The following is a 13,371-nucleotide window of genomic DNA, read 5'->3' as shown; positions in this document are numbered from 1 at the left end:
GTGATAAAGAGGAGGGGGGGAGGAAATCTGAACTATAATGAAGCTGTTATGTTGAAGCTTTATGTAATGCTTGAATTCCTGCCCTCCCTTGATAATGTTGAAGTCCATATGCACAACCATTTTCTGCATGGGCTCACTTATATGAATGTAGATGGAGTGCTTGACCAGGGTTCAATGCTTCCATTTTGTTCTTGTGGCCCTGTGAGGGCCACGAGTCACACCACAGGCCCCAAAGCAACTGTTCCTTTGAACATGTTTATCTGTCACATCTTTTTCCTAGACCTGTCCTGCTCTCGGTCTGCGGTGTGAACTTGTTTTGCTCTCGAGGTGCTTTTTGTCTTTGAATGTTGCTTTTAGATTTTTTTATTTATTTTTTGATGAGAACAGGGAACCTGCCACACGGTACATAATTGTGTCATCATGTTTCTGCCCATAGCATCTATTTGACCATTTTCTATTTCTCAACTATTTTTGTCACATCCAATTTATAAAAAATATAAATTAAAAACATACTTTAATTCCTGAAAAAGTGGAACATTAAGGTTGTGACAGTAATGTGTCTGACAACGAGGTGATTTGTTAAACAAAAACAATTCTGTCCTTAGACAAAGTTATGTAAGGGTTTTTTAACTATTCTGTATGGCCATGGCATATCTAACTTTTATTCGGGGAAATTACCCTTTGAACTGTCCCTAATTGTACTGTTGGACCAGTAGAATGTGTTCAGGGTCTCCAAAAGTCCCTAAGACTCATTCTTGAACCATGAGCCTGAATCTTGTATGTAATATGAGAAATGTAACATGTCATTGATGTTTTTTATTTTGTGCAGAACCGGGAGCTGCAGATCATGAGGAAGTTGGACCACTGCAACATCGTCCGCTTGCGCTACTTCTTCTACTCTAGTGGAGACAAGGTCAGTTGGCTGAGTGTCTGAGGTTTGTCTCTGGACTGCATTATTAATTGTTTTATACCAATCTGCAATTGAAGCATCAATACATATAATATTTTGTTTAAGTACAAGTTTTTTTTCATTTTCAAGAGCACCATATGGTTGCGTGGCTTTCTTATGCTGTGTTCACACTGAATGCGGCAAGATTTCGACGCACGTTGAGATTACATGCAAAGTCAATGCACAGCTGCGTAGAAGCTGTGTAGACACGTAGTTTCCACCGAGCAGCGCAATTGACGCGTTGAGGCAGCACGAACAGCGCGTCGGCCGCAGAGCGTTCGACGCGCGAGTTGAAATTTTCCAAATCTAGCAAACTCGTGAGCCATAGTTGCCCTGCCGGTGCTGAATCAAACAGCTGCCGGTCCCCCTGAAGGAGCGTTGACAGCGGCCGTTATTCAGACGTGGTTATTTCTTCTATGGTCGATAGCGAGAAAGGTCGCTCTTTTCCCAGAGAGAAGCCACAGAGATAAGCCACGCACCCTTTGTGGCGCCGTGATTAGTCATGTTGCTTTTGGTGTAAACACCCTTTTTTTTATGCACGTCGAGAAAAATCTCGACTCGTTCAGTGTGAACACAGCATTACTGAGTGTTTAAATGACTAAGCACTTGGCTTCAATCAGAGTTATGAAATAATCAAGCTTCTAGCCACAGCTGTTCTGCCTCTTTTAGACTTTATTTTTAATTTTTCTGTGTTGGCTGCACCCTTTTTTGCCTTTCTCCTGGCCTCAATAGAGAACTCCCTCTCTTTACCTCTCTTTGTCGGTCATTGGAGGTCTCCTGGAGACTTCAATGCTGGACTGTCATTCAACCAGCTGAAAAACAGACGGGTCTATTTGTTAAATATAGACACAAACCTGGCAGACAAGCTGTTGGGACCCATGACTCTGCAGTTAGGAATGCTTCCATGTTGCACACCTACCAAGGCCAAGGAAAGTTGTGGGGGATTATACAAAGGAGGTGATGATGATGTGGGTGGGTGGGAGTAGAGACAACTGAGAGATGGGAAGGGAGCATTTATTTGCCAAACTAGGGGGTGTCTCTTTATTATAGACTCACCCTCCCCTCCCATGCACGGCCAAATCTATTGGAATCTTGGGTAATTTATTGGTATACTGACAGCTGTGACTTGTCTATGAAATGACCCTGCAGCTTCTCACCATGGCTTTTGAAATCACAGGAATTGTTATTTCGAGGGGGTGAGGGAGGGGGGCATAAGTAGGCAAAAATCACCTGGATAGGGAGCTTAACGGATGGAAGTTGCAGACAAGTTGATGAATGAATGACAGATGTTGGCAGACGGTGAGGCAGAGATTGTCAGCCAGTCTATGACTGCTGCTACTGTAGCTGCCAATATGTGCTCAGGTAGTCTTATGTAACTGCTGGCATGTGGCGTGCTTGACACACAGAGTGTGCGTTTGCTTTTACCCTTTAACCACTTGTATAATACTGTTCAAACAGAAGACCACGGGTCCAAACAGCGTGGGCAGGTAGGCAAATAGTGTATAGACTTCAGAGATAGTGCATGTAAGGCGTAAAGCTGACAGTCTCGCCCTCCGCTGTGGTTACTTCTTTCAAAATCCCATCTGTGTACATGCATGAAAAGGCACAATTGATTTGAATAACTTCACTTTAGTGTCTGACACAGAAACATATATATCAGCATTCTTGTCTGCGCGCCCTGAAGCTCCAGGCTTGAGTTGTAACAGCCCAAAAATAAAGATTCAGTTCAATGCATTCACTACATTGACATAAATTGCAACTATGAATTAGGGCTGCAACTATGAATTAGGGCTGCAACTAACGATTATTTTAATAATCGATTAATCGGTCGATTATTTTTTGATTAATTGTATAAAAAAACATTATTTTAAAGCATTAATTTGCAACCTTTTATTACAAAAACAGAACTCGCAGTGCAAACTATTGTAACAATAAAGAATTTAAAAAAAATAAAGAAATACAAATCAGAATACTTAACAGGATTTGTCAGATCTTGTTCTCTACACTCACAGACACTCACAGACACACACACACAGACACAGACACGCAAACTCACAGACACACACACTCACAGACATGCACAGATGCACACACACACTCTCCCTCACAGACACACCCATTCACAGACACATTCACAGACGTACACACTCAGAACTTAGAGAACAAGAGATGAGAATTCCAGAAGTAACCACTCAATGTATCAACAGATAACTTACGGACTGCACTTTACTTTGAAGGCTCTTTCATGTAGGTGCGTGCGCTTCCGTAGCTCGTCAACTGACGTGAAAGCACGTATTGTTATGTACCTTCTGTTCTCAATGAGCAGCGTTAGTCCGGCGAGCCGCTTCATCTAAAAAAAGTATTCTGGTTTGAGTAAAAATGACAATACTGTTGCAGAATATCCATCAAAGTACAGTATATAACCTTTGATGCCCCTGTAGATCTGGGCACTGAGGCAGTTGTACACTTTGTGTCGTTGGTAATTTAACCCTGAGCGGCTTTCTGTGTTTTTGAGCTTTGAGCCAAACTGACACATCTTTGATCCAAGGTTCTCGAGGTTGTAGCGATTATTTTGCGGTAATTGAGGGCCCTATCTCAACATGTGTTAAAACCTAGTTTCAAATCCTTCCAGTTTATATTGTTTATTATATGCTGCATACTTCTAAATAAACGTATATAAACTAGGGCTGGGCAAAGTTGGAAAAAATTAACTGATTAATCGCATGATTTTTCTGCGATTAATCGTATTATGTGCCAAATTCAATAATAAAGTGAAAACTAGTGTATTGCATGCTTTTATTTTAAAGTAATGTTATCATAACAATATAACAGGCACTCTGGAGCAACAGGAAGTTAACATACATATATAGTTTATAAATATATATATATTTTTTCTGAACGGGTACTGTTCAGTAGTAAGGGTGCCTGTGAGGGACAAACCACTCCTTCTGTCCATGTTCAGTCTGTTGCTTACCTTAAAGATGTATGTTAAAGACCAGTAATTTATTAACTTTATACAAAAGCAATAAGTGCTTTTCATGTTTTCCAGTTCAATTTTTCTTCCTCAGTGAGAAAAGTCCAGTCTGTGTTGGTTTGAACAAGTGCACTGAACATCTTGTGATGTGAGGAAAGTTCTTTTCTTTGAGACAAGAGTAAAGATCCAGAAGTGATCCCTTAAAGCAGTGGTTCTCAACTGGTCTGGCTGCGGGTCCCACCATCACCCTTAATGACAATGTTCCTTGATTTTGGCCGCGACCCAAAGGAACATTCTCAACATCTCCAATGTATTTAATGAAAAGATGGTGCAGTTTGAACCTGAGATAGTATGGAGACAGTAGTGTTGCATGCTGGGTGTGTGTGTGTGTGGGGGTGTGTGTGTGTGTAGGTGTATTGAAGGTGCATAACAAAACAATAAGATAAGTAACAGAACCTAAACTAACTCTGCGGCCCAGGTGCATAATAATCACATGGGAATAAAAAACAATATCAGTATACTCCTTTGAAGGATTTACATTTTGGTGCCATACTGTTGAATCACGCTCAAAAACGTCTTCCTCTGTGAGCGAGTGACGCAACGTCCCCTAGGTATTGGAAAATATCGGAAACAGAAAGAATGAAAAAAGGAAAATCAAGGGCGGTTTTATTTTGAAAAAGTGACCAGATACATCCATCTATGCATCCGAGCCTCTTACACTTGACACATGTCAGAGGCTACGTGAGAACGTTGCCCCGAAAATGAAACTTAAATGTACGTTTCAAGTCTGTCGGATTGCCGGTGTTCTGGATTAAAATCAAGGCAGAATGTCCTCAAACCGCCAAAAAGCTCTGAAAACATCCAAACCATTAGTGTGAATACAGATCGCAATCCGTAGTGTTGCATGCTGGGTCTGAAAACCATGAGTGGGAGTACAGATCGCGAGGAGTAGTATAGAAGTCAGTCAGTAATTTCTGAACTACCGGTTTTAGAGTCAATTTAACGTGTTTAGTGAAGCACAGAATGTAGTCGGGGTCCCTCTAACATGCACAGAGGGGATGGCTGGTGATGGAGGTGAGTCGGACCCAACCCCGTCGGTGCACCGGAGATTTCCCCGGTATCCCCCTGGTTTGACCCAACCTGGAACCAATGGAGGGATGAGCCGGTGAAAAAAACGACACTGCGCTACATAAAAAAACCTACAAAATAAAACCACAGGATTTAAAAAAAAAAAAAACTTTTCTTTTTTTCCCCCTTTTTTTGTTTCTCCAAGCAAAGGCCCGCGACCCATTAAAAACAGGTCCGCGACCCACCAGTTGAGAACCACTGCCTTAAAGTGCTCTACCATAGTGGATCAGACAGGATCCACTATGGTATTTATTTTTCATGTTTTAGTGACCTCACGCTGGCAGGACTGGGAGAGCCGACGACTAGGTCTGAACTATGCCATCTGGAGAGATAAAGTGATAAGCCCCTCCCAATCAAAAAACAAACAAACATGCAGTTAACGCATAATCAAGTAGTTAACCCTTTTAGTACTGTAATGATAACAGTCCCATGGTACTTTTTTATCCTTTATCAATAAATGTCAAAAGTCCTTTTGGCAAAATTATTTTGCTCTTTTTTTCAGGCCAAATTTATTTGTCATTTATATATGTTGGAAAGGATTTAAACAGTGTTCAAAAACTAAAAAGTTAAGAAACTTATTTAAATTTTCATCGTATTTATCTTCTTAACATTTGAAAATGAACCTGAGCAAAGCTTTTGAGATTACAGAAATTAAATTTAAACTGTTTTACATCTTCTCAAACAGTTTTCTTTGCATAGAGCATTCAGTGTCCATATGTTATAGGCTTTTAAATGTGTCCATGTCCAGGCGTTTTAGAGATTTGTTCATCTCTCTGAAGCAGTTTCTGTCCGGCTGAAGGCAGAACACATTATTGCAGTACTCAGACATGCAGAGAGGCTTTTTACATGAAGCTACGGCACTGTTTCCTCCTCAGAATGGCCTCCTGTCTGTTCTTTTCCCACTGTCCTTCTTTGTGTTTGTGGGGACAGGAACGTGGCCTTTAGTGAGGGGTTTAGGTGGGCTAGCAAGTAGCTGAACCCTCAAAACTATACTAATACTATTATTTACAACCCCAACACATTATTTTCAATGAAAACACGGCTCAAAACGCCACTGAAATGCAGTAAAAAGCCAGTCAAGTCTCTCCCCTGCTCGCTGCAGCTCCTGCTCTGCTCTCCTGTCTTCCACCCCTCCCCGACAGACAAACCAGGAGCCTTTTTTTTTTTACCTTTACCGTAATGGACCGCAAAGTGACCGCAAAGAATCCGTTGGAATTACATTGATTGCGCAAATATTTGCAGAGTTCCGGTAAAATTAGTTTTGCTTCCAGTTTCCGTGTTACTTTCTGTCGGCGCTGACGGCGCAGTGTTTCTCCTTGGAGATTAATAAAGTACTTTTCATTCATTCATTTAAAGAGTTAAAGGATTGCCAGATTAATGCAAAATTAACACATTAATTTGCCCAGCCCTAATATAAGCTAAAGGTTCCTCACATATGACGCAGAATAATAAGGAGAGAAATAGGGGGAGAAATGGGTTGTTGGACCCACAGCTCAGTCTTCACCCTCGGGCCCCTTTGCAGATTTGTTTTACCCTCACCATCCTAATGTTGCTCTTTAGTTGCCAGTATGTCAATATACATTGGTTGAACAGCATAGCAGAGCTCCAGGATGGACCCCTCAGTCAAACAACTTAATTTGCCTCAACATTGTCAGAAGTCTGGGTGCACGCTAGTAAACGCACAGATTTGGTTTCTGACAGTAACAGAAATATTTAATATCACAAATGCATCAAATGGAACATAGTTATTCATTTTGTGGTACATGTTGCTGCTTGCGGTTCCTATGTATAAAGTAGTTGCCACTAATGGCAGCCAAGAATCAATTGCCAATTTCTCAAAATGGTTACCAATGGCTACCTGTCAAATGTTTCTGGCGAGTCTTTCTTTAGTGTAATGAAATATTATCATATGGATTTATGCGTTTTGTCGAACTGATTTAAGACGAAGTACATGATCGGGAGGACCACATTCTATTATGAGCTGCGCTTTTGTAAACACATACGTTGTATGTTACGACACCGCGTCCATCAATTCCCTTCTCTTACACAATGTAGCATGATGTTGTTGTTTTTGATCTGTAGCCGAGACAGTTGTTCAGGTGCAAGCAGTTTTTCTCAGCAAATTGGAGGCTGAATTATTTAGTCGGGAGAAAACGAGGAGCCAATCAGATCCCCTCCAGGCTAACCATCTGGAAAGGAGCCGAGGAAGTGGCTTTGTAGTGAGGCAGGAAGTGAGTCATTGCTGTTGCTAGGCTAAATATAGCTTTGATGGTGCTAGTAGGAGACGGAGGGGGCCTTGTAGTCGTCACAAATGTTATCAATGGGAGTTTTCTAGTGGGTGCACTGCACTCACGCGCACACGTGCCATTGAGAGACACAGACATACGCAGTGTTAGTAGGAGAATGACGCCAGTGACAGATGAGTGTTTGAACAAAGCTACCCATGCTTGAACGCTGTTTGGAAATGCTGCTCATCATCCCTGATATCTGCAACCGTCTCCTTGTCCTCATGACCCTGTATTTCATTCTGTCACCATATATCCGTGTCCAATTGACTGAGTCTGAGTGGGAGAGACCAGTTAGTACAAAGCACGGCATTGAGCTGACAGAACCACAATTCTGTCAGGGAGCTCTTCACAGGACTAGCTCGTAAATTCTGCTTTGCAGACCTGGGGGGAGCCAGCTTTGTCCTTCAACCTTGCAAAAAGATGGGAGTGAATACAGCTCCAGACCAAAATAGGAAGGAGACAATTACTAAATTATTTCAACTTGGAAGCCTTATTGTATTACCTCGAGGCAGTATGTTTCACAGGTGTTTAACACTGGTCAACAGGGCAGATCACTTTCTTTAACGTTTGAAAACTACATTGGTCAGCTGTTTAAGGAAATTACTGAGCATGTTTAAAATAAAGTTATCATTTTAACTAAGTGTCACAGGCAGAGCAGCAAGGTCAGACTTTGAGAAAAATTGAGAACCATTGTTGGGTTTTGTATTGAAATGTAATCATAATGTCAGACTTATCTGTGAATGAAACTTCCAATGTTTCCTTCACAGATAAATCTGATTAAATCTGCCTGAATATTCTGCTGTCCATCAATTCGTCCCATCACTCCATCCTTAATCAGGCCATAGTGTGACACATTGAGGCTCGACTGTTCCCCGAACAAACCACTAGGGACAGAGGGGATGTGAGTGTCTATTCCTGTGTTCCTATAATGTGTTTTGTATCTAAAAAGTTATAAGTGTGATTTGACTTTTAGGTCTCCAAACAATGAACTTGCAAGAAATTCCAAATGACTCGTTGCTGGCAAACTCTAGTCGAACTCACAGGAGAATGAACGTGTTAGAATAGTTGGGTGGAGAAACGTCAGCTGCAGCATTCTTTCAGGGTCAGTGTGCGCCAAAGTTAAAGATGCACAGCTCCGCCCTCCAATGCAGGCCTCCTCCAATGCAGGCCTCCTCCAATGCAGGCCTCCTCCAACCAGTAAATTATATCATTGTCTGCTGCCACTGTTGGAGCACAGGCCGTTATGACACATGATTGTGCGTTTCCTGCCCTTGAAGGATGACTCCTATACAGTGGATCCCCAGTTAGACTGATGGAAGAAAAAAAATGGTAGGGCTGTGCTGTGTTCCATCTGGACTGGTATACTGGTCTTAGTATTCCGCACAGCATGGATTTTTCACATACCATCATACCGGTGCACGTACCTAACATCAGTTGTTGCTTCGTGGTAGTAAGGTCATTTGATGTTTCAACATCAAGTGCGCGAAGCTGTGAGGGTTCTTAAGTTTAATCATGGTGCAAAATTACACAGCCAAATTGCATGCTGGGAAATGCAAATTTGCCAGGCAGCAAACATCTGTTTGTGTGTCCCAGAATGCATTTTGGCAACATTAAACGGGGAACAATTGCGGAGGAGAAATCAAAGCTGAAAGTTGACAGTCTCTGAATACTACTGTTGTTGAGTCACAAAATGTAATTTTTAATTTTTTTTTTAATTTTTGTTTTTGGACAGCAGCTTAGTTTACAAAGCATACATCAGCACCAGTGTAGTATTCAATTTATACTATCCAGTTTTACAAATAACAGAAACAGTAACATTGAACATTTTGGGAGAGTGTACACATAAACAGAGAAATACAGATAAGGGGAGGACTAGAAAGAGAGAGAGGGGAAAAAGGTCAGAGAGGTTTCCTAAACTAGAGCAGCATCACAGGGTCATTCATTCATTATCTCAACAGAATCTGTCCGTGCTGGTTTTGCATATCTCACCCATTTGTCCCAGAGTTGAATAAACCTACTTCTCTGAAGGCGGAGGGAGAAGGTGATCCTTTCCATAATATAGATGTAATTTACTATGTCTATCCACTCCTGTATCGTGGGGGGCTCAGGAAGCAGCCAGTGTCTAGTGAGTGCTTTTTTACAGGCGGTTATTAAAATGCCAAACATATATTTATCTCGACGCCCTGCTTGAAAATCAAATTTTCCTAAAACTAAAGTTGAAAATTCCATGGGCATGTCAGTGTTAAGTATGACTTTTAATGTCTTATAAAATTCCGCCCAAAAAGGCCTAATCACAGGGCACTCCCAAAATATGTGCCAGTGATTTGCTTCATGAGCCCCACACTGTCTCCAACATGTGGCATCGCCTCCCGCGAAGCGTGCCTTCTGCTTCGGTGTAATAAAGAAACGAATAACACACTTCTATGCAAATTCCCGCCATATATGAGAATTAGTGCATTTCCATTGGAATTCACACACATCTAACCAGTCCTCATATGATATTGAGAGGTTACAATCTCTTTCCCACTTTTCCTTTACATATACTGTAGTATGGTATTTTTTCGTCATAAGGCCCTTGTAGGATTTAGAGATAATACCTTTATTTGATTCGTTTTGGTAGGCATCAAGAAATATTCCCAGTATTGGTTCATCAAGGTCTATTGTATTTCTAATGTTATGTTCAAAATGGTTGCGTATCTGGAGATATCTATAAAAATCGGATTTTTCAAGACAATATTTTTTTCTTAAGTGTTCAAAGTCCTTTAGTTGTCCGTTTTCTGTCAGAGAATAGAATGTCGTTATACCTTTTGGGATCCAAGATTTAAATCTATGATCCATTTCATTTGGTTTGAACCCTGGGTCGTAGGCACACCATTGAAGTATTTGTAGTTTCTGATCTAGTTTATATTCTCCTCTTATCATGTTCCAGATTTTTAAATTGAATTTGATCCATGGGTTTTGCAAATTGTCTATAAGTTTTCCCAGGTTTTTGTGGGCCATTACTGCTTGAATTGGGGGGTCCTTCATAATAGAGAGTTCGATATCTTTCCATCTGGCGCAATAAGGTGGGGTACATATGTCAATTAAGGGTTTAATCTGGACAGCATCGAAGTAATCTTTAAAGTTGGGTAGGGCCATTACTCCACCTTATTTTGGAAGTTGTAGAGTTTTAAATTTAATCCTTGTTTTTTTTTTCCTTGCCAGATAAATCTTGAAATTATTTTATCCAATTCACAGAATTGTTTCAGGGGAATTTCTACAGGGAGTGCTTGAAATAGGGAGAATGTTCATTTTTACAGAGTCAATTCTTTGGCTCTATTTCGAGGAAAGAAATGGAGTTCCATCAATGTATATCCTCTTTAATTTTTGTTGAGAGGGGAGTGTAGTTTATCTCTGCCAATGTTGAGATATCTCTTGGTAGGTGTATTCCCAGGTATTTCAAGGACTTCTGTTCTCAGTTAAGGTGGAATTTTTCTTTAATGTGTTTAGGAGGTGTACAATTAAAGGTCAAGATTTGTGTTTTTTGCAGGTTTAATTTATATCCTGCATATGTACCAAATGTTTTTAACAAGTTCATTAATTCAAAAAAGGAGTTGGAGGGGGTACTTAAATAGATCAGGATATCGTCAGCATACAGCGCCACTTTGTGATCTGATCCATTTATACAAATGCCTTTGATGCTTTCTGTCTGTCGTATCCATTGCGCAAGAGGCTCTGTATAGAGGGCAAAAAGCAGTGGCGAAATTGGGCATCCCTGTCTTGTTCCACGCTCTAATATAATGGTGTCTGAAAGATGTCCATTTATTTTTATCCAGGCTAGGGGTTTAGCATATATTGTACGAATGCCTTTAATAAAGTTGTCGTGCATGCCGAATCGTTCCAGGACTTTATATAAGAAAGGCCAGCTCACTGAATCAAAGGCCTTTTCAGCATCCAGACTGACTAGGTACACTTCAAGATTGTTCTGTTGGATGTGATTTAGTATGTGCAGCGATCGCCTGATGTTATCGTGGGTTTGTCTTTGTGAGATAAAGCCAGTCTGGTCGTTATATATAATTTGGGGGAGGATCTGTTCCAGTCTTTTGGCCAGGATGGCTGTATATAATTTAAAGTCAACATGCAACACTGAGATTGGTCTATAAGATCCACATTCTAGTTTATCTTTTCCTTCTTTGTGAATAACAGAGCGTCTTGGCGTCTTTTAGAGTTATGTTGCAGACCCTAAGAAGGTTTGATATTAGCTCAGATCGAAATACCTTGTACCACTCTGAAGGGAGGCCATCTGGACCAGGTGATTTATTAGCCTTCAACCTCCACAATGTTTTCCCTATTTTATCGCTAATGTGCACAGTGCAGGACAGAGGTGCATGATCAGATAAGTCAATACTACCAATATCACAACTATGCATTCTATGGCGATCTCTCTTTAGTACAAATAAATAGTCTATCCTTGAGTATGTATCATGGGGGCATGAGTAAAATGTAGTCACGGCCTGATGGGTAAATATCTCTCCATAGATCTATTATTATATTTTTTAGCAGGTTATCCAGAAAGCCGGCCATGTCGGTGCCCTCTTTATCTTCGGGTATTACGTAAATCCTTAAATTGTCCCAACGCGCTCGGCCCTCCTGGTCGATTAGCCTGGCTTCCAGATTAGCTTGGCGCTGCATTAGCCGCTTAATTAGCGTTGACGTTGCTTGAAGCACGGTCTCAGTTTTATCCATTCTCCCCTCAGCTTCATCTAGTCTGTCATTTGCTCTCTTCAATTCTTGTTTAATGTCCGTGAGTTGTACCCTGTTGTCTTTTCTGAAGTCCCGGAGTTCATTGAAAATGCTTCGTAGGCTAGCCTCGGAGCTATCCTCGTCATGTGGGCTCGGAGAGCTGCCTCGGCTGTCTAATCCCATTTCGTGATCGTTTTCCATCGTGTTTGTGGTCGTCCTACTTCTCGTAGTAACCCCTTTCTCCATTACTAAACCGAAATTGCACTGGGATTGACAAAACTACCGTTTTTTGGGGTTATTTCACAAAACCATCGGGGAGCTCAAAAATTAAACTGCCATGCTCTCATTGGCGGAACCGGAACCCTCACAAAATGTAATTTTAAGATGTTTTCTGGCGAGAAGTTTGTTGTTTAAGAATCAGCCGACTTAAAGAGTTACCGACGGTTAGAAGTCCTGCTCGCGGGAGCGATGAGCTGGCACGTCACCGCCCTCTGCTGCCAGCTGAAAGAGACCTGAATACGGCAGGATTTTTAAAAATGATTTTCTGGCTCTGATTTCTCCGTAAAGGAGGTTATGAGGATCTAACGAGTGATCTTTATTAGTTTATTATTTATTCACACTAACGTTACGTCAGTTTGATGGAGGGAAAGGTTAAGATTTATAACTTAAGGTTTTAATTTAACTTTTGAACCACAGGCCGTTTACTCTATACTAATACAGAAATATATTTACTCTTACTCTAATATACTCTTACTCTAATATGTACTCTTCCTGTTTGTTGTGTGCAAGCTACCAGCATGCAATTCGACTTTGTAATTTTCTGAATGTACAACTATTAGTGTTACAAACGGTTAGTGTTACAAACGGTTTGTGTCACAAAGTGTTGTGTTGTGTTTAACCCTGTTAAAGTGCGTTAGTTGTGGATTATCAATTGTTGTTATAAAGTGAAATACACAACTAAAATTTGAACCATGACTGGAGTTAAAACCCTGACACATAAGTATCCTTTGATAGTAGCTTTTGACATGAACCTTTGAAACACTAATGATGATACCTCACCTATTACGGCTAGCTGACTACACTGTTGTGTAGTTGGCTAATACAAAATACCGTGAGTTTTGGGCCAAACCGCGCAGCCCTAAAAAATGGTTACTTTAGCTCACAAACAGCTTTTTTCAGAAGCAAAAGATGCATCATAACTACAGACAAAGGAAAAAGAATGGTAGGAAAACCTCCACTAAATTAACATATTTCGCAGCTGACGTGGATGTGCACATTTATAGGTCATGAATGCTATTGATTTTATTTGC

The 13,371-nt window shown here is 40.8% G+C and overlaps 1 protein-coding gene across 2 annotated transcripts in view; it reads left to right on the top strand.

Annotated features, from left to right (window-relative positions):
- The window catches only part of gsk3ba (glycogen synthase kinase 3 beta, genome duplicate a), a 76,400-nt gene that overhangs the window by 22,662 nt on the left and 40,367 nt on the right, over positions 1-13,371 (top strand). For both annotated transcript variants that reach the window (XM_068571954.1, XM_068571955.1), the window contains exon 3: positions 830-913. In XM_068571954.1, the coding sequence (XP_068428055.1) occupies positions 830-913 (84 nt within the window). The remainder of the gene's footprint in view (positions 1-829; positions 914-13,371) is intronic.

Source organism: Clinocottus analis, unplaced genomic scaffold (assembly GCF_023055335.1).
Source record: "Clinocottus analis isolate CAN_PGR_092001 unplaced genomic scaffold, fCliAna1.0.p SCAF_12, whole genome shotgun sequence".
In the NCBI taxonomy this organism is placed as follows: domain Eukaryota; kingdom Metazoa; phylum Chordata; class Actinopteri; order Perciformes; family Cottidae; genus Clinocottus; species Clinocottus analis.
Note: the sequence above shows the minus strand (reverse complement) of the source record. Positions and strands in the feature narration are given on the sequence as shown.